This window comes from Nymphalis io, chromosome 3 (assembly GCF_905147045.1).
Source record: "Nymphalis io chromosome 3, ilAglIoxx1.1, whole genome shotgun sequence".
Classification (NCBI taxonomy): domain Eukaryota; kingdom Metazoa; phylum Arthropoda; class Insecta; order Lepidoptera; family Nymphalidae; genus Nymphalis; species Nymphalis io.
In genome coordinates this window covers 2,397,944-2,425,493 of record NC_065890.1, presented here as the reverse complement: position 1 = coordinate 2,425,493, position 27,550 = coordinate 2,397,944, and the positions used below count along the sequence as shown (strand labels likewise).

General features: G+C 32.3%; 1 protein-coding gene across 4 annotated transcripts in view; it reads left to right on the top strand.

Annotated features, from left to right (window-relative positions):
* The window catches only part of LOC126781296 (pseudouridylate synthase RPUSD2-like), a 424,481-nt gene that overhangs the window by 351,898 nt on the left and 45,033 nt on the right, over positions 1 to 27,550 (top strand). For 2 of the 4 annotated variants that reach the window (XM_050506217.1, XM_050506218.1), the window contains one exon: positions 4,065 to 4,357. The exons of the other annotated variants lie outside the window; for them this stretch is intronic. In XM_050506217.1, the coding sequence (XP_050362174.1) occupies positions 4,181 to 4,357 (177 nt within the window). In that variant the 5' untranslated portion in view covers positions 4,065 to 4,180. The remainder of the gene's footprint in view (positions 1 to 4,064; positions 4,358 to 27,550) is intronic. 4 annotated transcript variants of the gene reach the window in all.

The following is a 27,550-nucleotide window of genomic DNA, read 5'->3' as shown; positions in this document are numbered from 1 at the left end:
AATTATTAACTTTGGTATCTAAGATGTTATGATTGTTATTACAGTGGCTCATTCAAATCAGAACAGAGCAATGCAAATTATAACTGTTTGGCGGCAGTCTGCTAAGTGGGTGGTATCCATCCACCATCGATTTGCTTTTATAAAAAGTTTTAAAATAAAATACGTTATATACGTTTTCATTGAATGCGTACGATTCTAAAGCGAGTCGCTGGATGCTCATTAAAACGCAGGTTAGTCGAGAATTTGCAATCTTTCACTTCGATGGATTTATACCTTGTTTGTTATCATTATCTCATTTTTATCTCGCCATAAATATACTCGAATGAAACAGGGTATATGCAAAATACTCGTATGCACTTTTGAATAAATTGCTACTGATTTGCGTTTTTCCTGTTACGGAAGCGGCTTGACACCTCTGCTTCTTTATCTGGGAGTGACATACACGCTACTCGTTCACGATATATAAGTATATCCTTGAAAAATATAATTTTATTATAAATACTGTATTAACGTGTGTTACGAAAACCAAATGTTTTAATTTTAAACAAAATGAAACAAGATTAATTCGCTGAGAATGTTCATCATCCAATGCTATTTTCATTGTTAAACATTGAAAATACCACGAGATTTAGATTTTTAAGTCGAGATGGCCCAGTAGTAAAAACGCGTGAATCTTAACCGATGAACGTGGGTTCAAACCCGGGCAAGCACCTCTGAATTTTCACGTGCTTAATTTCTGTTTATAATTCATCTCGTGCTTTTCGGTGAAGGAAAACATCGTGAGGAAACCTGCATGTGTCTAATTTCATCGAAATTCTGCCACATGTGTATTCCACCAACCCGCATTGGAGCAGCGTGGTGGAATAAGCTCCAAACCTTCTCCTCAAAAAGGGAGAGGAGGCCTTAGCCCAGCAGTGGGACATTTACAGGCTGTTACTTTACTTTTTACTTTACTTTTAGATTTTTAAAACTATCTCGCTCATTATACGTTTTAAATTTAACTCTGAACGTCGTCGTTACTACGTCTACATATACTATAAATTCACATTGATTATTTAAACAAAATCTGGCAATGAGGAAAATTACGATAAATGTATTTAGAATTTAATTTATATAATTTTAATCGCATTTACAAATTGAAAATGTATTCGTCGGAAGTCAATATAGACAAGTAGTTCGACTGTCGGCTTGCCTGACTTCAATATTCCTTGTGAGCTGATTTTCCATGTAATTGAGACACATATTGCATTTGCTTAAAAAAAGTTCCATTAGTCGAATCTTAAAAATACCCACCAATTTGAAGTAACTACAATTAAAAAGTTAAACTGCCATCTTATGTATATTTTTTAGCACATAGAACATATTAATAACAGTGATCCCTTAAGGACAGTGTTGCCTGTATTAAAATTAATAATACCGTTAAATTTTTTCAATCTCAAATCGAGTAAATACTATCAGAGCTTAATGCTTTGTCATGACTGGTACAATTCGTTATACAAAAATAAATAAATCAAAGCCTTGCATTGCAGTAGTCTTGTATGAAGATTGAATAAGTTACTATTACATAAGGGACCGGATTACAATCTCACAGTTGGCAACGGATTACTAATTTACGGAATGGTTGGTGTATGGGCTTATATTACAACGAAGGATTAGTCACCACAATTCATATCACCACCAAAATAAGCTATGGTAAAACGTATATAATAACAATAATCGGATTAATTCGAATTATTTTTATGTGCTTATATAATTAATTAAACTGAAATATGAATGCAATTAAATCGAGCCCAATTTTTTTTGCTTACTCTAAGTCATGTATTATTTACTCGTTGACAATAAATATAAATAAAATAACACTACACATTACCAACGTCATAAATTGGAAGTACTGATCACGAACCCCAATAAATTTTAGTGATATGACTAGTGATTAAAACAAAACACTCTTAAAGCCTTGAGAACAAATATCATACGGCTAAATCATAATCATTAATTAATGTGGTAGTAGATACAATTATAAAATAAATAAATGCGTGAACAAACCTTCAACTAAGTTTAATCATTTTTTTGAATAATCGTATGATGAGATGTTTTTTTATGTGCTCCTGAAATATCTAACATTTCTTTATCTATTAGACTTTAGGATATATCTCACTATTACAAAAACAATTCCGCTATAAATTAGTATCAAGGAAATGATGTTTTTTTTTTAATTTCGTGTTGCCGCTGCTTAAAATTAACGTTCTCTAGAACACAATAGCTATAGTTAAAGTTCCTAAGAGCAATTATATCTTACAAAGTGTTCATAAGAATCCTGGCGTCACAATAACATTCCCGGACAAAAGAATTATTGTCGTCCATGAAGTATTTTGTGAAAAAGAAATTATGTTTAATATGGAAAACATATTGTATGTAAAGACTAAAGCAAAACCTCGAACAGCTTGCAGAATTATTATTAGTAATAAAATGAGATTGGAGATTAAGGAGAAAGGAGATTACTTATTTTTTAAAGAAACTTTAATATATAATATTGTGCAATATTTATTTCAATGAATATTTGTTAAAATTAATATAGAAAACAACGAATCAATTTTTTGTCAAACACTCAATCAAATTTTGTCTGGAAGTTATAAGAACAAACTCGAAACTCACCGCAGAACATACGCGTCAATGTTAAGGTGGCTCCATGGTGCGTGATATAACGGACGGACGCGAACCTGTGCGCACCGACCGAGAGGAAGCGGTCAGTAGCGGTGCGTTGGATCCGCCGCAAGTAACTTTAAAGTTGCGGTGCGAATTTAACACAGACCAACACGCACCATTGAAGAGCCTTGGTGCCTAGCTATCCGTGGTCGCATGCGTAAATAATCCACAGAAACACGCACCGTAAGAAACATTTAGAAAGTGATATATAATTATAACATTTAGAAGATACATGTACCAAAATAGCGTATCACCTAGATCTTGAACTTCATTTTTCTATTTGGTAGAAAAAATGTTGTACAGAAAACTGTAAGTTAAAACGGAACTCAGACCTAAATTGAGCCCTGATTGGTGCTCAATGCCAATAATAGTCTAGATTTATATAAATCAGCCTAGTTCTTCTCGTTCGTGTAGATTTTTACGATCCTTAATTTGTAACACGCTAAGAAAGCGTGTAACTGACAATTTTCATTTGGTTTTCCGCTCTAATAAATACGTATTTTACACGAAATTCCTTTGATCTTAGATAATGATCCACATGTTACTATCTCGAAATATCCTTCGACAAATACATTAATTTTGTATACTCGAGATTCTAGAACAGTATGTATATACAAATATAAAGAAAGATCATTTGTTTTAAATTCTCGAAATAAACTCTTTAATTTCACCAATAAAGTTCTACATAAACAGGAAATGTTATTTTTGTAACCAACTATAAATTGTTTCTGTTTTTTTTTTTAATTTAATAACAATTTTATCAATAAAGATATTATATATATTGACTATTAATTTGGACTTTGACAAAGTCGTGGCTTTAGTTTTTTATACAGATTTACTGGCACGCGGAAGCGCGTTAGTTGTCAATGGAAAATTGTCTTTGAAATTATACTACAAAACGGAGACGGCCAGTCCTTGATGTCACGTGATGCTGACATGTTTCAAAATAAATGAGGGTATTACGTAACCGAGAAAAAAAGTACGGACTCAGGAAAGATTTTTTTCAACCGCAAAAGCTCTCGGAATTAACCCAGTTTTCGAACGTCTTAATGTAGGAATAATTAATGTCTAAATCTTTAATGTGTATGTTGGGATTTTTCAATCAAAGAGAGCCGAGTCGATTATAATACTTTTGGGGGAAACATCATTATATCTAAATTAAAAATGTAATTATTAATGTTACATATAAATGTAATTTAGATTATGATTATTCCTTTGGATGTTAAATCAGTGATAATAGAAAGAGAGAAAATAGTTATAATAGAAACAAATAACCGCTAAGAATACTTAATTTAATCAGTAAGGGATATTTAATTTAAATTCAGTTCAAGTACTTAATCTATTGTCATTGTCCACAGGTACATGTGAAAGTGAATACTAGTCAAATGTCAGCGTTGTACCGATAGTGTCAGTGGTTTTGGATGTGGCTTATCGGAAGCTGATCGAGCTGGCGTGGTACGGGGGAGGGGGGGCGATGCAGGCGGGCGGCGGGTGGTTTGTGCCATGGACAATGGGGTTACAAAAGTTTGCAGTGGCGTTGCCGATGGGCGGTGTGGTACCACTCGTGCCACCAATGCTTGCGGCTCTGCCACCAGCCCCGCAGCCGCTTAGACTGCTCGCTCCGCCTTTGCAACACCAATCGCAAAGAAAGGTAAGGTTAACGTTGTAAATCTTAAAGGTCTAGCCACACCTGTTCGATGGTACAATAGTTATATAAACCGGTAATATAATATTGTTACCAATGGTTTTCTAGAAAAATTAAGTAAGCGGAATCCGGTCAATGCCCACATTATCCTTAATTATTTACTTTATTACCAAAAGGTTAAATCCTAAAATCGTCGTGATGAAATTATTTAAAAAAAAACACATTCCAAATAAATATTTGGAAATATTACAATATACCAAGTCATATGAATGATAAATACTATGACATGGAGTTGGGTTAAGATTCTATTATTGTTAGTGTGAAGTAAAAAGACTAATGAAATAAAAGGAAAACAATTTAGATTTTGTCAAGCATAAACAAAATAATAGAAAAAGGGCGATGCCTGATAAGGGTTGAAGTGTACGTTCGTGGAATAGCCTCGGCACTGACCCATGAACTATACGTTTGCCCTTTACTACTTACGAAGATTTTACCAATAAAAAACGAATACATATTTATTTTATATTATACGTATTACAAATGATGAGTTCAGCCACGACGGACAATCTCAATAGAAATTAGCCATATGCGCTTGAAATATTATGGTCCACAAGTGTTTGCGCAAACACAGATGCACTCTATATACCCTCTATCTCATAGTCCGATGGGACGATAATCCGACACGATCAGAAAGAGTTCGGGCGCAGAACCAACGGCTTTACTAATGAGAATTTGCCCGACCTATGGTTTGATCCCAAGACCTTGGGATCTGTGTCCTTATATCTATCCACTATACCTTTACTGGTGGTAGGGCTTTGTGCAAGCTCGTCTAGGTTGGTACCACCCACTCATCAGATATTCTACCGCAAAACAACAATACTTGATATTGTTGTATTCCGGTTTGAAGGGTGAGTGAGCCAGTGTAATTACAGACACAAGGGACATAAAATCTTAGTTCCCAAGGTTGGTGGCGCATTGGCTATAAGCGATGGTTGACATTTCTTACAACGCCAATGTCTAAGGGCGTTTGGTGACCACTTACCATCAGGTGGCCCATATGCTCGTCCACCTTCCTATTCTATAAAAAAAAGCAGTCAAACCAGAAATAATATACATATAAAAAACAATAAAACATAACAAATTTTATAAGCTTATCCTTTGATATTTTTTCTAGCACGCCCGAGCACGTAAATACATGTCATCGTAGTTACAAAAATGAATTTGCTAATTATGATAAATCAATTAGTAATAATATAATTACTAATAAATAGTATATACAAATTATGCTTTATATACTTATGATTTCAAAATAACTGCCTATCTTTAATTTTTATATCTGTTTGTTTTTCCTGGAATTTCAAAAAAAAAATTCGAAACCAAAACGGAACATTCAATGATTACTTTGGATAGTTTGTGAATAACATATAGAAATATTGGAAACCATATATTGATATTATGTAGTGTAGTATAATTCTCAAAAAGACGACACTTGTATCACAGTACCAATAATTATTCCACAGCTGCATTCTTGTTAAGGGGACGGCTTAAGATCTTATCCACAACGCTCCTACGCTGAATATCTCAAATAGTTTGAAAATCTAAAATTCCTGCGTATTCCATATAGTCGGTACAACCTCTTGAATTTCCAAGGGTTTTCCAGCAAATATACGAGCGACAAAGTATCTTGCTCATGATAAACTATCCGGTCGAACCGGACGTTTTTATTCTTAAAAAATATTGACTACACATTTCATGTAATTTGACATAGCTTAAATGTGTTACAGCTCACCTGTTTTCCGAAATAATGAACTATTTCGGTTGAATAAATTCTATAAAGCTCACATAAACTAACAGACTTCAAAAAAGTATGAAGTTCTAAATTCGATTGTGTATATTTTTTATGTTTGTTACTTCGCAATTCCGTAATTTATGAACTAATTTGATTTTTTTTTCGTTAGGGTGAGTGTATCCCATGAGGGTGAAAAAATAGGGAATGTTTTTAGGCCTCAATATTATTTGAAGTCAATCGTGTTTTTGTTTAAAATAATTTTATATTAAAATAACTTTTTTAAAGTACCCGTATTGCAATCGGAGTAGTCAGATCGATCGATAGAATAATTTTACTGTTTTCTCATCCCGATGTTTTCTCATTTGCGCCAAATATCAAATCGGTTAAGAGTCAGCGGTGAGATGCTTGTCCGGGTTTGTAATCGCCCTATTCAATTAAGATCTCGACGCTTTAAGAGCTGCTAAGAGCGACATATTTTTTTTTTTATAAATAGTTTCTACCGGCACAATTCTACGCTTCTATTTATATTTTAATATTGTCACACGTTTCTTTATAAGTACAGCTTCGCTGTTGTCACGTTAAGTTTATTTTCCATTTTTAATGCTAAGGTCTCAGACACCTGTCGACTCCTAGCTTCAGATGGTCGGTTAATCGTATATTCCCAGACGGTATGAATGACGGTATTTATTTTAGATCTTACTCTTTTTATATTCTATAATACTTCGCATAAATATTACATTTTATTATTATGTGTTGTTGTTTTAAATGAAACGGATGTTAAGAAAAATTTTTATCATCCAAAAAGAGTTATATCCATTGAGCTGTCGAGAATTTGAATAATATTATCATTTCGCTATGAATTGTTATAACTCAAATTAACATAATCGTTTTGTACAGCATTTTGTTGCATTATTGCCAGTAAGAATAATTAACGTATATTTTCAATTGTTTTTAACGTTTGTATAGATTTCGTGTCGTGCCCTTGCTTACCTTAATTGTCTCATTAATAATTCAATTTGCTTACTCAGAACATTTTAAAATTTGATTTAAACCGGTGATGTTCGATTAAGAACAGCCTCGGATAAATTTGAATTTTCAATATTCTAAAAAGATACGTAATAATAATAATTAATTTTATTATTTTGCCTAGTGTGTCTCACTGCTAGGCGCAGATCTCTCTACTCTTTTTTCGTAATAAAAACAAAAAAGACTACAAATATTCAAATAATTTGTAATGTTGCAATATTTTGTAAGAAAGAAATATTTTTATTGCCACGCACTACAGAAATAAACGAATAGCGACATACAATTACACGTATAATGTTGTGTGGCAAGACGATCCAGCTAAGTATAACTGAGTCTAGTTTTCGGGTGGTCTCTTCACCTATTTATTTTCGAATGCATCCGCGTTTATAATTCATCTCGTGCTTGACGGTGAAGGAAAACATCGTGAGGAAACCTGCATGTGTCTGATTTCATTGAAATTTTGCCACATGTGTATTCTACTAATCTGCATTGGAGCAGCGTTGTGGAATTAGCTTCATACCTTCTCCTCAAAAAGGGAGAGGAGGCCTTAGCCCAGCAGTGGGACATTCACAGGCTGTTACTGTTACTGCATCCGCGTTTTGCCAACGAGCTATACATTCACTCGTCTGATCAGCCAATTGCCTTTGATTTGCTTCGACATTTGTGGTATTGTTTAATGATATGTCTCCTACCCTAGTGCTGTGTACTTTTCAAAGGCATTTAAATATTGGACGTGGTACATGCCTCGTAAATCCCTTTATCTTCGTAATGAATGAACTTTAACGTATGGAAATATTACGGTAGACTCGATCATAAATATTAAACAGTAGACAAATTTAATGGCTCTGTAATTTGTTAGGGATTAAATGTAGACGATAGCCGGTTAGCTGCCTGTTTATCAGCTTCGTCTACTGTGTTAAACGTATATTATATACTACTTTCAAAGTATATTTTATTACTATTTTTCTTTTAAGTATAGGCGTCGGTTTTATTTCTTTGTTTTTCTGTAAGGTAATTTTTTTTTAAGCCAATTGCAATACCTTCTGTTTCAATTAGGTTTAGGTTTAAAGACATTTATTTTCAATAAGACATATTATTGTCACTTACTTGAGAACATAGGTTACACAATGTGTACAATTTAAATTTGTCATTCCATCTTAAATACAATGTTTTAAGTAATTAGGAAGTGTTAATAAATTTAATAGGTGGGTATTTTGAAGTTAATTTTAAACATATACTTACGAAATTTACACAGTTAAAGATTTAATTACAAACAGAATAATAAATGAGAAAAATAAAACAAAAACAAAATATGAAAATACAATAAAAAATAGGCTGATTAATTAAGGTTAAGTTAAATAATAATAAAAAAGTTTCCGCCAAATGAAATAAGTGACTTTAAAGTGAGGGTATCTTATTGTACAATTGTAACATTATGATTAGACACGTAATAGAATAAAATGTATTTTATTAAGAAAAAATTATAGAATAGGTAGGCGGACGAGCGAATGAGCCACCTGATGGTAGATGGTCACCATCGCCCATATACATTGGCATTGAAACTAAGATGTTATGTCCCTTGTGCCTATAATAACAAATTGGCTCACTCACCTTTCAAACCGGAACACAACAATAGCAAGAACTGCTGTTTTGCAGTATATTATCTGATGAGTAGGTGGTACCTACCCAGACGAGCTTGCACAAAGCTCTACTACTAATAAAAAAAAAATATCAGTATTATATATACAGCCAATGATCGTTAGACAATAAAAAACAAATTCGAAACATAAATATAATATAAGTTATAATGATATACCTCTCACTAATTCACTAAAAATAAACAAACATACAGAAATAATGACATGCTTAAGTCATTATTTATAACTCAATCAATTAACCTTTATTTTGAAATAGGGAACGCCCATTTGTTTTTGTTTAAATGAAATATATTTTTTGTTCAACGTTCGTGGTGGCCCTTACCGTCCGATCAAATTAATCCATCGAAACTAAAATTAACATTTTTCTCGATCAAACCTCGATCTCAACTTTAATGGTAGTATTTAAGTTATAAATCACGTTGTAATTACCGAGATGTTGCGCTCGGAGATCATTTGCTAACTTGCTAGCGAATTAGTGTTACGAGCTTTTTATTGTTTTATTCAAATATATCTCGTAGTTCTTATTCCTTTATTATTAAGGATTATATTTCGATGAACGATCGACGAAGAGCATTACTAAAGTCGTAAAATATTTGAACGTGTTTTTATTGAAATAGGCGTTTGTTTTAACAAAAATGTTATGATTAATATGTATTTATAGTATGTTATAATTAAAACAAAAAAGACATAACATCTTAACTATGGAAAAGCATTCATTCAAAGAAAAGGATATATACTATTGTGTTGTGTCATTGGTAAGCGGTAATGTAATTAAGTTCCCTATGTCACGTGACATTCCATGAACATTTAAAATTTTGGAAGTATATAGTAAAATACTATCGGTCATTTTGACATCTATATTATATAATTAGTCTGAAATTTATTATTTTATACATCATTTAATAGTTTTTTATTAATTTTCTCTATTTTCTAAAGTAATGATTAAAATCAAATTAGCTGACAATTAAGTCGGACTCGTCTTAATTTAAAAAAAAAACAATACAATTACACTTTAAATTTCTCTCTGCTTATTCTCTTGAAGATAAGACTTGGAGCATATTCCACCATACCTATCCAATAATATTTATTTATTAAAATATCAAAACGGAATATATAAAAAAGTTTAATATAATAATATCCTGGGACATTTTTCACACATGGCCATCTGATCACAAATTAAGCTTGTACAAAGCTTGTGCTATGGAAACCAGACAACTGATATACTACATATACTACTTTTTTTTTGTAAATACATACTTATACAGATAATTACACCCAGACTCAGGACAAACAGACATGTTCATGCACACAAATGTCTGTCCTGGGTGGGAATCGAACCCTCAACCTTCGGCGTGAAAGGTAAGTATTTACCAACCACGCCAACCTGCTCGTCAAACTGATAAATACAAAAGAGTCTTTAATCATAGAGTTATACCAAGTGTCTTCTTAATTAGCGGTGTTGCAAAATATAACAAAACAATATATTGGATGCCTGAAAAAAAAATTGGTATTTTTATCTAGGTATAAAGTAAAAAAGTAACAGCCTGAGGAGGCCTTAGCCCACTGCTGGGCTAAGGCCTCCTCTCCCTATTTGAGGAGAAGGTTTGGAGCTTATTCCACCACGCTGCTCCAATGCGGGTTGGTTTTATCTAGGTATAAATTCATATATATATATAATATGTCTTATTATATGCTATTCTTATACGTTAAGAAAAAAGGTAAATTTTTTCATTGGCAAAGTTCAAACACATAAATTAACTAATTGTTTTTATTCATTAAGTATTTTCTTTAATCCTGTAAGTAAATGAGTTCTAATTACTCTTCGATTGCAAATTAAAGTAATGAATAAGCTTTGCTTAAGAGGAATGTTAAAGATTTTAATGAAATCTAGATAGCGTGATTCATTGTTAATTACTTAAAATTCCATTGCGTTTCAAATTTTTATCGGCGTCGACGAAGTGATCATAAAAATACATTTAAAACTGAACTCAATGTAACACGGATTAGAATTTAAATTGATAATAATGACGATGAGCATTTTGGACACGGCGGTCATTTTCAACAGAGACTAAACTCTCCAGGAGATGTAATAGTGCACAGTTGTGTGCGAAAGCACAGGTGCACCCTGATGGGATTTATTTATTTATTTATAATAGCACTCTTACAACATACATATAAAGCATTGAAAAGATTAATTTATAAAACAATAATTGTATATCTAATATGCATGTCAATTACAAGTGTACATAGCACTTCCAGATTCATCTAATCAAATTCAAATTAACTAAACATCATGAGTAATTTTAAAAAAATGACAAAATTAAATAATAAATAATGTATGTCATGGCATGACAATATGATACAATAATTGCAAATTTTGGCGCAGGAATATCAAGACTGACAATTTCTAAAATCGCGCCTAGCTAGACGCTAGATCAAAGTAAGAATGTTGGTATTAAAGTAAGCTCGTCGATATCGTCAATAGCGTAATAGTTAACGGGCTGCCTCGCTATGTAAATGTCGCAGGTCCGATGCTGGCCCTTTGGGCTATTGCCGATCCCGCTCCCAACACAAGCTGTACGCTTCTTTGTAGGGGTAATTAAGAAAGAATAGATAGTCGTATTGGATTTTCATCTTAGACATGATGACAATGAATACTGTTGCAGAATCAACCGCCTGGTACAGTCAGTACACAATAGTTTATGTATAATGTGCTAATACTAATACTACTATATTTTTATATACATATACATACATATATACTACTTGTTTGAACAAGTTTTATAAATTATTGGTCTCGCATCATCGTCCCCAATCAATTATAAAATAAACATTTCGCTATCCTAAACTTTAGCAATGAAAATTAACATATTCAAGAATCATTTTAGAAAAAAAATTTAATAATTAAAAAGCTTTTTTTTTAAGCTCGTCTGTTTTTATGTTATATTGTAAACTGTGGATTAAAAATAATAGAAAAACCAGTAAGGGATATTTACAGGACAATTCATGCAACTTATAAAGTGAATTATTTTATAAATTAAAAATTGCAACAGGACGCTATTACTTAGAGCGAGATCGTAAAAAGAAAAAGGGTAAACCGATCTATTTTAAATTAATAAGGGTTCGAATACACTCGCACAGTGAAATGAAAGCTAATACCCAAGCTATAAAGCTATAGTAACACCTATGTGATTAGGCAATAAAAAGTAGTTATGTTATTTATATTTGATGGAGTACACAGCTATGGATGCAGCTTAAGAAGGGGTATAAAGCAAAATTGGTAATCTTTTATTTGATTTTGTTTTAGTAAATCCAGTTAATGGTTATACATTATATTTTCAAGATCAGAAATATAAACAAATAAAATTTTCTCGATAGAAACAATCACGAAATATCCTCTAATCTTTACATTTTTTTGAGTTTTAATTGTAATTCTGTATATTAAGTCAAAACTGGATAATAAATTATATTATGTTTTTTTATTAAATCTTTTTTGGTTTTATTTTTATAAAAATTAAAACATATATTTTTTTAAACGCTGCGGCGCTGTTGATACTTGAGGTATACAGAAAAAATATTGACAACGCTTTGAAAAAATATTGACAGCACTATACCATATTTTGTGAAATATGTACAACACAAAAAAAAATACAATAGTTCATTTTAGATAGAAAGAGCATAGAAATGAGTTCGCGTGTCGAGAGAGGCGTGTAAGGGACGCGAGGGTGAAATCTGAAATATTGCTGGCTTTAGGCTCGCTCTTAAGGATTAAACACATTACTAACACGCCAGATAACAATAAAAAGGTTCTGCGTTCACACGCTCGAGAGTATTCGTAATAAGAAGATTATTCGTTAAAGGCTACCTATATGGGCATGTCAATACCGTTCGTTGGTTTCCATCTGTCCCATCCAGACGACATTCCCACAGCATCTCATTATACTTTTATTTATATCTAGATTCTAGACGCTCGTTTATATTGTAATTTGATGCTTATCGGCCGTGGTTATCAAAGATATGTTTACAGTTTTTCATTTACTTTATATAATTGTATATTTCTGTTATTAACTAGTAACTAATATAAGTCAGAAGAAGCGAAACATTTTATTTATATTACGGTTCGTTAAACCACTTACAGTATACGATGATTAAGTAAATTAATACAGAGCAAAATTGTATTTTTATCAAATAGAAATGAATAAGGCATTTTTATAATAAAACTTTTAAAGTTCTTGGAAATTTAAAAATAAATAACAAATCAGTTTCTTTTATTAAATCATTCATTATATTTCAAATACGCAATTAAGCTAGAATAAATACAAATCTTAATACGTTCTAAGTAACATCTGTAAATGATATCACGTCCAATATCTATAATTCCATAGACCACCATTGTTCAACACATGGCACACAAGTCCATACGAAGTTCCTAGAAATAAACTGGTTCGCTGTGACCTAAACCTAATGTTTAATCAATATTACCGTAGATGTTTAATACATGCTGTAGGATTATTAATCGCTTCATCGAAATTACAAGTTCTATATATTTTTTTATTACAATTTTATACAAGAACGTCAAGTATTAAAAGATCCAATGCCGATATTCTTTCGAACTAACTACTTTGGTGATACAGGTAGAACGGTTTTATTATTATTCGAAGCAAAAAATTAATATTAACGCAAAATGAGTAGAAATAATTGGCAAGTATTTGAGTTAAATCATATTCCTGGATATTTTCCAAGAGTTTTTTAATGTGATGATAAAAGATTAGAAGATTTTCTGACTGGTTTGGTAGTTCTTTTTTTAATAATTTAATACGTATTTTGTCATTATCAAAGAAACATTTCTTAAGATAATAAAATGTTTATACTTTGTATTTTGATGTAAAAATACATATGATACGTATTTAAGAATAACAGTTTATTTTTACTATATTCTTTTCAAAATAATAAAAAGTATACCTGCGTTTTTGCTATCACATGTGAAAATAGGCTTTATTTGTAAGAACTCGCGCGGATGTTAATATTTTTTCATAAATATTTATTTCAACAGAATATAAATGTACGAGTCATTAGCGATGACATTATAGTCGACGATAACATTGTATCTTAATTGTACAAAAAGTATAAAACCTCGATTATATGAAGTCTATTAAGGCAGAATGAAACCCAATTTATCGGGAGTGGAGTAAGTGGAAGCATCTGTCAACGTCAAACATATGAAGTCAGCCGAATCGTCGATGGGTTGAGGAGACCGCGTTGCTTTTATTCTCATTTCATTTACTGTCGATGTCAATTTATTAATGAATACAATTCGTTGTTTGAATTTCAATTTATTTAATTATCAAGGCCACTATCAGTCTCTGTGTAAGCTCTTCTTGGTAGGTACCACCCACTCATCAGATAGTCTACCGCAAAACAGCAGTTTTTGGTATTGTTGTGTTCCGGTTTGAATGGTGAGTGAACCAGTGTAATTACAGGCACAAGGGACATAACATCTTAGTTCCCAAGGTTGGTGGCGTATCGTGATGCGATGGTTAACGTTTCTTACAAAATTACTAAGCTGCTTGAGATAGTTCACACGTATCTGCTTTTACTTTCCGATTATTTAATAATGACGGTGGATAGAGTGGAGAACACAGGTACAAATGATTTCGTGATAAGAACCCCTGAAAACACACGCATAAACGCTGTTTGGTATTGATTGATGAAATTAAAGCCAAAATAAAATTTATTCAAAACTTCAATGAAAGATCGTGGCCGTAGGCACTTTGGAATTGGCAATTAAAAAAGATATCTCGTGCATTCAATATAAATTCCAAATGGGTACGTTCGAAATTGGTGACTTGGTGTAGGTAGGTCTTGGTGTAGGACTTTGTGCCTGTATTTTAAAGAGAAGTGAATCGGCTTAGCTACAGGCACAAGGGACAAATATAAGCAACGCAAGAGTTAGGTTATATTTTACAATACCAACATTGGTATACATATAACAAGCAGCCCATTTATCAGTCCGCAGCTATTTAAAATTAAAAGTAGAATTTCCCAAAAATAGTCTGCAATGATCTGAATTTTTACTGTTCCCAACAATTTCATTAACACAGATGCTAATCAGCTTTACGAATCTATTAACTTAAGTGAACGGTAAGTGACAGCTACTAATGGGTCCATGAGGCTTAACAAAAAACCATAAACAGAACATTTGAATCTAAAAAATACATATAATATGTATATCTTAGAGAAATTGTATTTTATATTCAATAAGAATAATCAATAAATAAATACCACCGAGTATTTTAGTAATAGTATTCGAATTCTAAATATACATACGCACTTGCTGGTAGGGCTTTGTGCAAGCCCGTCTGGGTATGTACCACACATTCATCAGTAATTTACCGCTAAATAGCAATACTTAGTATTATTGCGCTCCGGTCTGAAGGGTGAGTGAACCAGTTTAACTATAAGCACAAGGGTTATAAGACCTTAGTTCGCAAGGTTCATACTTACTACCAGGTGGCCCAATTGCCAGTCCGCCTACCTATTTTATAAAAAAATACTAAAAGAGAGAAACTATATTTATTATGCCTAAATAATCTATTTTTTTTTTTTAACATTAATACACTGAATAATACAAAAAAAGGAAATTAAATTGAGTCGTTATATCGAATTCATTGGAAGCTATTATGGAATATGGGTGAGATTGAACTGAACCTGTCAACGTCAATGATAAATGAATAATTGATCTTATAACTATTGACGGGACGGTTGGCGTGGTTGGTAGATACTTGCCTTTCACGCCGAAGGTCCTGGGCTCGATTTCCACCCAGGACAGACATTTGTGTGCATGACCATGTTTGTCCTGAGTCTTGGTGTAATTATGTGTGTAAGTATGTATTTACAAAAGAAAAGTAGTATATGTAGTATATCAGTTGTCTGGTTTCCATAGTACAAGCTCTGTTTAGTTTGGGTTCAGATGGCCGTGTGTGTATAATAACCTAGGATATTATTATATCTATATTAGCTTCAAATGTTGAAAATTATTGTATTGTTTTTACATTACCAATATATTAAGCTGGTGTTGTTACTCATAATGCAATTCAAATGGCACAAATATACAATCGTGTATTGAATAAAAAATTATACCCTCTAATGTTCATAATATATGATATGATATGAATGCATATAAGTAAATGTCGAGCAAGGTTTTCTTAGAAAATATTTTAAAATCTTCTTTAAATTTAATGGTCAAATATTTAATAGATACTAACATCCTCTAGCGTTATATATTCATCATAAAAATATCATATTTAATCTTTAAAATATACTGGATATTATATCAAGAAAATGACAGCAATGTATTCCATTCTCTCGAAGTATAAATATTTACACGCTCGGTGATATAATGTGACAAAATAAAATTATTCATGAGACGACCTCTATCCGATTTTTAGAATGAACCGTTCAGGAACTAAATTAAAGCTTAAAAGCTTAAGCGTTTTTTTTTAAACTTATAATGCCAGTAAGGTTAGATTGGATTTTAATTCCTATCATATTTTTATTTTTCTAAAATAAAATTTTACTTTGACTTCGTTCGGGCTCAATTCTAAAAATCGAATGATTACACATCAATCGAAGTAATCGCGAAACCGAATACAATTATCGAATTAAAATCGTTCCGCTATTCGAGTCACGTGATGTGCATCGAGTCGGTAAACGCAAACATTTGACGTGTACGATGAAGCACACGAATATGCGTTCATTGTTTTATGATACTTATTTCTTGATGATTAAAGTTGAAATCTGTCTAACTAAATGCTGTCTGATAAGCATAGGCTAAAATTTATAGAAATTTATTTCTAGAATATTCGTCGGTATTGACAGAAGTGTAGGAACTATATTTGCGCGTGATGATTGGCCCAGTGTACGCACGTGTGGCGAATTTTAAATAAGTTATAACGAAGGCAAGTAGGTTTGTGGGGAAGTGAGTGATTGAATGTCGAGAAAGATTTCTTTATTTTGATATCGGCGTTCGTAAATAAATATTTCACTTGGTCAAGGACCTTATTTTTGAAATGTGCAAATTTATAATAATATGTTTATAATATGCTAATTACACGAACATTTTAGTGTTTAGTAAATGTCACTATTATATATGGTTCTGTAATATTTTATGAGATGATCTTAATATTTGAATTATTTATAAATTTCTGTATTACATCAAATTAATTCGAACAAAAATACAAATATAAAAAAATCTTAAGACAAAAATAAGAAAATTTAATTTATAAAAAAGGTCCAATACGTTTTGAAGTAAAAATAATCACCTGATTCAATTATGCGTATGTCAACGCATTTCAAAAAAATTCGTAACGATATTATTTTAAGCAGAGTATTTAATTAAAATTAAAAAATAAATAAACGCGCAATCATCTTTAGCAAGAATTTTGATTTCATGTTTACTCCTCAGTGAAGTGTTCGTAATCAATCAATACAGATAGTAAGTCACCACCTGATGCAATAAAAGACCTGCGTTGTGAACCAAGTAGGTTTCACGCGGGCTCTGTGCCAATCAGTTTACTATTAATGCAACCTGCACTCATATTTATGTTTGACTAACCATCGATCAGATGGTTCAGTTTCTTAACGCAAAAAAAATCATCTATGTCAAATTAAGTACTAAGATAAACACACAACCAACTTAACTTAAGATCTGTCAGTTCAAGGTAATTGATATGTCGGAGATCAAAGTCGAATCTCTAAATTGTTTAAGATCTTAAGACTTTATGAAACGTTAATCTATCATGGAAGAAGTCAGCAGAGGGTAAATGTTAACGATTAACTGACGTCAGCACAGAATTATTTAATGGCAAGATTGTTGAGGGAGGATTTATTAACGGCTTGATAATGAATCGATATTGGAATTAGGAATGTTAACAGCTTAAGCAGTCGAATAAAGAGTATTTATGTACATGCCGAGATAATTTTGAAGAAATTTTTGACTATCAAAACAATATAGCTTATTTTTTTGGTTATTAGACTCATTGGGAAGGTGGAAACAATAAATCCCGATGATAAACCTCCTATGTCTGATTTTTTAAAATTATCTGGTTGAATGGACTTGGTCGGAACAAGATATTGTGAAACTTGGCATGTTTTCTTTTTCAGTCGATATTATTATTACATTTTAAATATTTTTACTTAAAGTATAATTAATGAAATTTATGTTTATAATTCATCTCGTGCTTGACGGTGAAGGAAAACATCGTGAAATTCTGCCACATGTGTATTCTACCAATCCGCATTGGAGCAGCGTGGTGGAATAAGCTCCAAACCTCAAAAAAGGACAAGAGGGTGGGCTAAGCCCAGCTGTGGAACATTCACAGGTTGTTCATTTACTTATTACTTAATGAGCAAGCTTTATTTGAAATAACAGTTATTAGAATCGACAAATGTACATATATATTATTGTTTTTATTTTCAATATTTGAACCTAAACAATACTACATCAATTTTAACCAAACTTCTTCACATAGAACTAACAAGGGATTTGTTTTGTTTTCCTTAATTATTTCCTGCATTTTTAATGACGTCTTTATTTTTTAATTTAATTATTTCATAATGTAGTTATTATTTCACTATAGTATTTTTAAAAGAAAATCAGAAAGCTTATTTTCCGAGAATTATAAATATTCTTATTTTCCGCTCCAGTTAGGCGTAAAACTTTTGCTAGGTGTACGTACCATAATTATAGCCCAAGGTGTCAGAAACAACCTGCTCCTTTTACATTTCTAAGCGGCCAGGGTGCCGTTGATATTAAACCTTTCATTTACGCTGTTTTTACGCGTAACTTTAAAATTACAACCTAATCAAATACGTGCTTTTTTAATATAATTTTTATGTACAAAAGATCTCGCCTTTATTTTTTAATTTTGTTAGCAACAATATCTTGTCCTGATTTATTGTTACATTAGTACACATAACACAAAACATTAGTATTTGATAGAATAGGACAAATTGACAATTAAAGGGCGTAACTATTGTACGCAACAACAGAACTATTTTCTGGTCGTTACAAAATCATGTAAACATTATTCACGCATCACTAGCACACACATGATAATACTCCCAAATTCCCATTGAAAACTGCCACGGACATGGCACACCTTTCTGTAACACCTAGCTTCCTAATATAAACTGTATAAATGTGGAGATAAAGCTTATAATCGATCGCAGAATTTTTGTGACCCCCAAGTGATCGCAAGCCGATACAAATCATTGGGAACGTTCACAGTGCTTGGAAACCAATTTCCGGTTCCCGTTCATATTGAAATGTAAACGCCGACACGACAAATAACACCAGGTATTTGATGATAGAATCTAAAGTGAGAGAGAGAGAGAGAATGGCCGCTGAATCATTCACAGAGAGGTTTTATGTAAATAATATATTTAGTAATAAAAATGTATTTAGTAATAAATATTTTGTAAATATTGAATTATTAAGAATTCTGTGAGTACTTAGTTTCGTTTTTAATTTTAAAACTAGTTGTCAAGTACTACCTGCTTTACAACAATCAGTGTTGTTAATTAAACAGCGATGTATTCAGCTTTCGAATATTAAGTCAATGATGAAAAAGACAGAGAAATCATTCTTTAACTTAATACCAACATTTCGTAATCAAAGTTTGTAAAGATGAAGTCTGTAAGATTTTTTATTCTGATTAAATTATAAATAACCTTTTGTTAAAGAAAAAATTCAAAAATTTATAGTAGTTAATACAACATACGTATCTATACATTTAAATAAAAAAAAAGAAATTAGTAACCTCATAAAAGTTTTGACCCGTCTTTATTAAAAACTGCTAGAAATATCTCCATCAAAGACAATTCCAAAATGTTTTTCGCCGTAGTCAATATTTGACACGCCAACCGACTCGCTTCTTTGATCATTCAATCTAGCGGAGCCAAAAGGAAAATTCAGATTATTAATTACCAAATGGTCCCTGAAATTGAATATTGACATTATTTTGCGGTGACTTCTAAGATCTTTGCAAACTAAGTTCCATTGCTTTTTTAGTCATCTTAGTTTAACGACTTATGTATCTTTATAATTTAAAATAAAAATATTTAATTATGTTAAGCTTACCATACTTGTGCAATATAAAATTGAAAAAAAGGATTTATTCCTTATATCTTCAGTCAAAATTAATCAGAATGTGAAGAAAAGAACCGACAATTCGAGAACAATAATATGCGATTTGATGTGAGAACAATAATAGACAGTCTTGGAAAAATACGAATAACAACTACAAAGTTTGATATTGTAATCTTTCTATAGAAGTACAAAGCTGATATAGATATTTTTTTTTTACGAAATGTTTCGATTCATCGATGACAATCAAGCTGTTATTGATGTCGTCGACCTGCGATACGACTGTTCGGCTCATAAGTTTGATAAGGGTCAGACACAACACACAAAATTTTACTTTTATAGCTCAACAACACGGGACCACAAATTTCAATAACTCTCCTGACGACGGCAATGTTTTTGTGCGTGTACGCAAAATGGCCGCCACAAAAAGTTGGCGGGAATTCGGGCTAGTTTCGCTTTGATGATAAGTATAATCTGTAACTCAATTTTCAATGCTAGTGTTACGTGGTTTTAAATTGAGACAAGTTTTATCAAATGAATTTCGACGTTAAACATAACGTCCTCACTTATGAACGTTGCTTAGCAGCTATTTAGTTTAACACTAATCTATCTCTTTATTGATTTGATTCAAAAAAATAAACACAACATATTGTTTATCCAAACGTCTCGCTAAATAATTTTTCTAAGTAATTTTTTTTTAAACAGCCTGTAAATGTCCCACTGCTGGGCTAAGGCCTTCTCTCCCTTTTTGATGAGAATATTTAAGTAATACCGCGTAATATTAACTTACAATCAATTGTTCCGACAAAATTTCTTCAATAAAATGTATAATTCTTTACCAACAAAAACATCCTTTATTTACTTCTCTTTTTTACAAACAATGTTTAAAGAACTGACTTTTTCTTATCGTGTTTAGTGTAGTTAAATATTTTTATATGCACGTTGGTGGTCATGAAACAGGAAACATAATTACAATGTTATGTTATATTGTACGAGAGACAAACAATGTTGGCATGTTACACACACTTTAAATGCGCAGTAGCTGGCCGTAATCTAGGAAGTATAATATTATGATGTATCGTTATTACAAAAACATTGATTTGTTATTAATACTGGTAAATTTTCGAAAAAAAAACTTCGTATATTATTGGTGGATAATATTGTCCCCCAGACCGATTTCGGCCACGGTCGCCACTCTCAAGAGAGATTAGGCAACTACGCAGGAGATATTATAGTGCATAAGTGTGTGCGCAAACACAGGTGCACTCTCTATTCCCTAACTCACATAATCCGATGGGACGGCAATCCGACACGACCGGAAAAAGTTCAGGCGCAAGACCAACGGCTGTACGTGCTTTCCGAGGCACGGGAGTGTACACGCTTCGGACTTTGTGAAAATTTGTGGATAAATGTTCTATTGAAATGATAGTGATGGTGATATAAGTTTTATTGATATGATAGATGGAACACTATTACTTACTACTTGAGAAAGTAAACTACTGCAACAACTAGACCTAATAATTTGTGTTCCTTGTGTTTAAAATTTCGCTAATAAAAACAAAACTGCCTTGTTTATATCAAATAAATATATTTTTTTCATTTGATTTTAATATTACAAAATTGATACCATTTTATAATGTGTTACTAAGATATTAATATTAATTATTGGGTTATTGAATTATATCATCGCCAACTCAACCATATTACTTACATTTCAATATCGTTGAGTCGATACACAAAAACGTGGTCTTGTCTGCTTCTTAAATCAATGTCAACAAACAATGTCAAATATCGCTCTCCATGTACGAGTATTATAAGATTTCCCAGAAATATTCCTGACTGCCTCATTGTATTTGCGGCTTTATTTTAATTTCCATCGTCGTCACAGTTTAGCGCTGTTGGCCTTTTTTCGATCGTCTTCGTTAGCGAAAACGACTTTTACGGTTTGCCGAACCTATTGCATCCCCCGTCGCGTTCGTTTCGGCGAATCTTTCTTTTTACTTTCATCGTTTTAGTCTGTCCCTCGCTTTTCTGGCGGCTTTATTTCAAAAGGTTCGCGGGTCCGTCGATATTCGATACTAAATTTGTTAAAGGTAAATTTTCGGCCACAGTCGCCAATTTAGATTGTTATCTTTCGTTTTCTTGGCTTTATTTTATTTATGTTTAACGGTGATAGGTGTTTCTTAAACAAGATACATTGTAAGATGTACTTTTATAACATGAAATATTTTATAAGTTATTATAATTTTATTGTCAAAAGTTAGATTCCATTTTTTTCTCATTTATTAAATAATTAACCTTATTAATTAAAGTTTTATTGATATGAGATTTAAATTTATTAATTGGCGAAGATAAAAAACTTTGAGGAATTTTATTATAGAAGCGAATAGGGAAGGATAAATTGTCTTTGCGGAGACGGAATCCTGGTGCTACAATTTTTTCTTTGCTTCTCTTATTTATACAAAGTATGTTACTGTTTTTATCCAAAATAATCAATATTGTTACCCATAACATTTTCGATTATAATACTCTCGACGGTCATTCTTAACGGTGGCTAGCTAAGCGCGCGGTAGCCACGGTATAATACATGTATACCAATATTTAAATTTTTTGCATTTCAAAACCCGTAAACGAAACATGCGATCCCTAAGAACGAACCGCGCAATAAACCAAAGTTATCGTTTTAATTTTTATGTACCATTCTTCTCAAAATTTTAAGTCTCTTTTTAAATATAATTCCCGAGTTTAAGTTATTGCCTTTTGTTTACCGGTTTCTTTTGTAACTTAAATAACTTATTATAAAATAAAAAAGCTGCTTAACAAATGTGCTTAAACGATTTGACATTGGTGATGAGTTATATAAATGCAACCTGTAAGTATTAAACACACACATATATACATATATATACGAATGATGTATGTACCCTGATAAACACGAACGTAGTAACATATATATATATATATACCTCGCGGCTCATGGTCAATGGGTATATATAGGCTTCTTAAGGATGTTTCGTTCACTACCGAATACGACATGAATTATTATCATGAAAATCGCTGGGTCCTCTTGGTGTGCTAATTATAAATCCTTACTAATAATGAAAATGTGAAAATGACTTTTTTGTTTATAACGCTTTTACGTCTTAACTACTAAACCAATCATCATGATTTGGCTAACATATTCTCAGGGGTTCATAAAAGTACATAGGGTACCTCACAACTTACTAGTGTTAGGGCTTTGTGCAAGCTCGTCTGGGTAGGTACCACCCACTCATCAGATATTCTATCGCAAAACAGCAGTACATGTTATTGTTATTTTCCGGTTTGAAGGGTGAGTGAAACAGGGCACCTACAGGTCCAAGGGACATAACATCTTAGTTCCCAAGGTTGGTGGCGCATTGGCGATGTAAGCGATGATTAACATTTCTTACAATGCCAATGTCTATGGGCGTTGGTGATCACTTACCATCAGGTGGCCCATACGCTCGTTCGCCTATCTATACTATAAAAAAAACGGGGACGTGTTTTTGGCCTTACATGCAGGTGAAGCCACTGGCGGTAACTAGTGGTTATATAAACTAAAAACAAAAAAACATCTTTATTTCTATTATCTGAATATAGTAAAGTAATAATAAAAACATAGCACCATAATATAGCATAACACAGCGGTCATAAATGTTGCGTACGGAAAGTAGGTTGTGAGGTCTAAGAACCAAGGTCAGTTGAGGCGTCAAGTGACGCTGTGAGTGGCGAAAGACAAGCGGACTTTTAATTTGTTTCCTTTTTTATTTATAATTATTATTTATAGAAAAAAGCTTATTACATAAATATAATTTTACAAATATTGCAATATTTGACAAATGTTCATAGCCTAAAATCATAAATTTAACAATCTACAGTTTTTACTCAATACTACATACATTACTTATGAATTAATATATACATGCATATTTTTAAAACAACTTCTAAAACTCTAAATGAAGAGTACTTAATCTCCATTTTCTGAAACGCTGATCAAGTTCCGATTTATTAATCTGAATAAATTCTGAACGCTCATTGGTCATCTACTGCGTCATTGGCTGCAATCGACCAATTGCAATTCAGATTCATTTGTTAATTTCAGTTTTGTCAGGATTCTAGAAAGTGGATATTAATATCGCTATCGTCTTATGACGCGGGTCGACCGCAAACATTTTACGAGCTACGAGAAAGAGCCCTTTATGGAACAATGTGATATTAAACAAAATCATTGCCTTTACGGCGTAAACAATCTACAAGTGTTTTTTGGTAATTTATTTTTTCAAATGTTTTTTTTAAATGTCTGCGTATTAACAGAAAGTTGTGTAGTTTGAATTGTACTGTGCGTTTTGTCATTTGTCAGTTACTTCGTTTGGGTGTTGACATTTAATAGGGTTTATTAATAAACTAGCGCTTTACTTGTAGCTTCGCTCGCGTCCTAATTCAGAATTGCAACATACCGATTTTCATAGGTCTTTCTTTAAAAATTAAGGATTTTTATACAACTTTCTCTACCTTAATTGGATTAAATGTTCAAAAATCCTATCGTAGTTAGTCTACTGGGTAAAAGAAACTCGTATGCGAATATTCATGGTGCTAGCCCCAGTATATTGGACTGTGCGTTGATATGTCAAACAGTCCGGTATTCTTTCATATATATAGATATCCTTAGGCCGCAGCCTCTTTTCGTCTTAAGTTTCCGACGCCACTCCATCACGCTGCTCCAATACGGGGTTCTTTAGTTGTCGTTATGATGTTATACATAAACATAAATTAAGCATACAAAAACTAATTTATCCTTAACTGGTTTCAAACTCCCGACCGAAGGTATTCCAACCACTCGGCCACTTAGGCTTCAATGTTTAAAAAAAAAACAAATCGATAATATACGAATAAAATATATTAAACTGGATTGTACAATTACCGATACCAAAAGCTTATGCAAAGTTTCAGTTCCAGCTTAATTATTGGCTATGTTTAAACAAAAAAAAAACGATGACGTAATCGAGTACGTTTCATGTGTTTCACGATCTGACGGCGCGTACGTTTAATGTCAGACGCAAAACACATTAATTAGCCCATGTATTGTAAAATAATAGCTATTAATTCGAAGCCTGGCGCCCGTCCAAACCAATAGGTCAGATTCTTGGGACGTATTTGTGTGTCTCGTCCTTTGGTCCCTTGTTGTTGTTTAATCGGAATCTGAAATCGATTTTTAGGTTATACAATGACAATTGTTATTTTATTTATATACTTATAATCAGTAGCGTTACAGAAATTTTTGTACAGTTATTACTCAGTACTAAAGTAAGGCTAGTTAGGAGTACAATTCATAATCATTATATCTATACCTGTAAGGAATATATTAAATAATATTCTTGGAAAGAAAGTTTTGTAATAAACATTATGACGATATTATTATTCAAATTGAATATGTATATGAAGTGTATAAGTAAGTCGAGCGAATAGAAACAAAGTTATATTTCATGGGATTATATATTTTTCGAAAAGTCAAAAAACGCGAGAGAAAATATTTTTTCATTATCAAATCGAAATACTATTACTAAGCTAGAATACGTAAAAATAAACAAAAAAATGCAAGTTGACTTATGTTTATACGACGATGAGGGACAATATCGTGAGGAGTGACTACCACATGTATCGACCAAACCACATTAGAACGGCGTGATGGAATTAAGTCTTAAACATCGCTCCGAACAATTAAAGAAAATTAACAGTTGGATATTTATAAGATCATAAATTTTTTCGTCACGAATACCGCAATGCTTGAAGACTAAAGTCTTCAACGAGTGCATCTTACCGGTTATGACTTAGGGAGCCGAGACGTGGACACTGACAGTGCGTTTAATCCACCATTTTAAGGTCGCTCAGCGAGCTATGGAAAGAGCTATGCTCGGAATTTCTCTGAAGGACCGAATCCCAAATGTGGTAATCCGACAGAGAACCAAAGTTATCGACATAGCCCAAAGGATTAGTAAGCTGAAGTGGCAGTGGGCTGGACACATATGTCGCAGAACCGACAACCGTTGGAGTAGACGTGTTCTGGAGTGGAGACCACGCCTTGGCAAACGTAGCGTAGAACGCCCTCCGGCTAGGTGGAGTGACGATATTCGCAAAGTGGCTGGCAGTGGATGGATATTGAGAGCTAAGGATCGAGCTCAGTGGCGTGCGATTGGAGAGGCCTATGTCCAGCAGTGGACGACGAAGGGTTGATGATGTATGTATGTATACATTAAATGTCACTGACAATAATAAGAATAAACTGTATTTTACATCCACGCACAATAAGTGGCGAGCGATGCGGCCCGTTATTAATATAAGGCATTGTGTTTTATTACAACTAGACAAAATAACTCTAGACAAACATGAATAAAAAAATAAGTAGGCTTATTCCATTGCGTTATCTTTTTGCGTTTACACTAGGGTTGCCAACGATTCTTTTTTTTATAGGATTCGTCCTGGATTTTAGTTTAATATAATTTAAGATCCGTCTGATGTTATAATATTTAATGTATTATTATTAATATCCGTGCTAAACATTTGACTTAATAAATTTATATTTTCTATAATATTAGTCACCTATTTATACTCACTAGTATTATAAATGCGAAACTAAGTTTGTTTGTTCGTTTCTTTTATATGCTTTCACGTCATAACTATTCCATCAATCATCATGAAATTTGAATAGACGGTCAGACGTTCAGAAAAGGAAAAAGGCTACCTAACTCCTGTTCCCTCTCCCCTTACCCGCGTGTGAAGACGCGGACAAAAACTAGTAAGGTAACTAGTAAGTAAAAGTTGCATTATATATAAGTACTTCACCATGAATGTCTCGTTTAGTTCCAACTAATTCTTACTCAAAGAAGTAAAAAGCAGAACAAACTTTTGAAGTCACCTCTCGCAGGCACTTTTAATCATTGTATAAGATTAAATTAAATATAAATACCAGTAAGTAAGTAGTTACTCTTTTATAATGATTTGTTTTAATGGAAGCTTTCAATTTTACCCTCAATGTAAATATGTGGAGTCTTTTAACCAGTACGCGAGCGAGTCGGTGTATTCAAACACACTTAAAACGAATGTAACAAGTTAGATCTTTTGATGGGGGTGCCAAGAGAAGTTCAATATATAGATGCAGATATGATATATATATATATATATATATATATATATATATCATATCATATATATATATATATATATATATATATATATATATATATATACATATATATATATATATATATATATATATATATATTTACATAGTAAAAGCTTATTCTATTCTCTATCATCTAATATAAGATTAAAAAATATATAGCAATTCAGTAAAACAAATTGTTTACTAACGATGTTTATTTTATAATAATTAAAATTGTCTTGCGATTTTTCGCACACTTGTCTCGGTTTTTAATACATGATGGTAACTCTAGTGTACGGTCATGTATCGTTATTCAAACAGTTGCACATCTGCACTCGTAAAGTGTGCCCACACATCGCTGGCTGTCACGAGACTGTCCGGTCTCATGTACCGGTCCTTG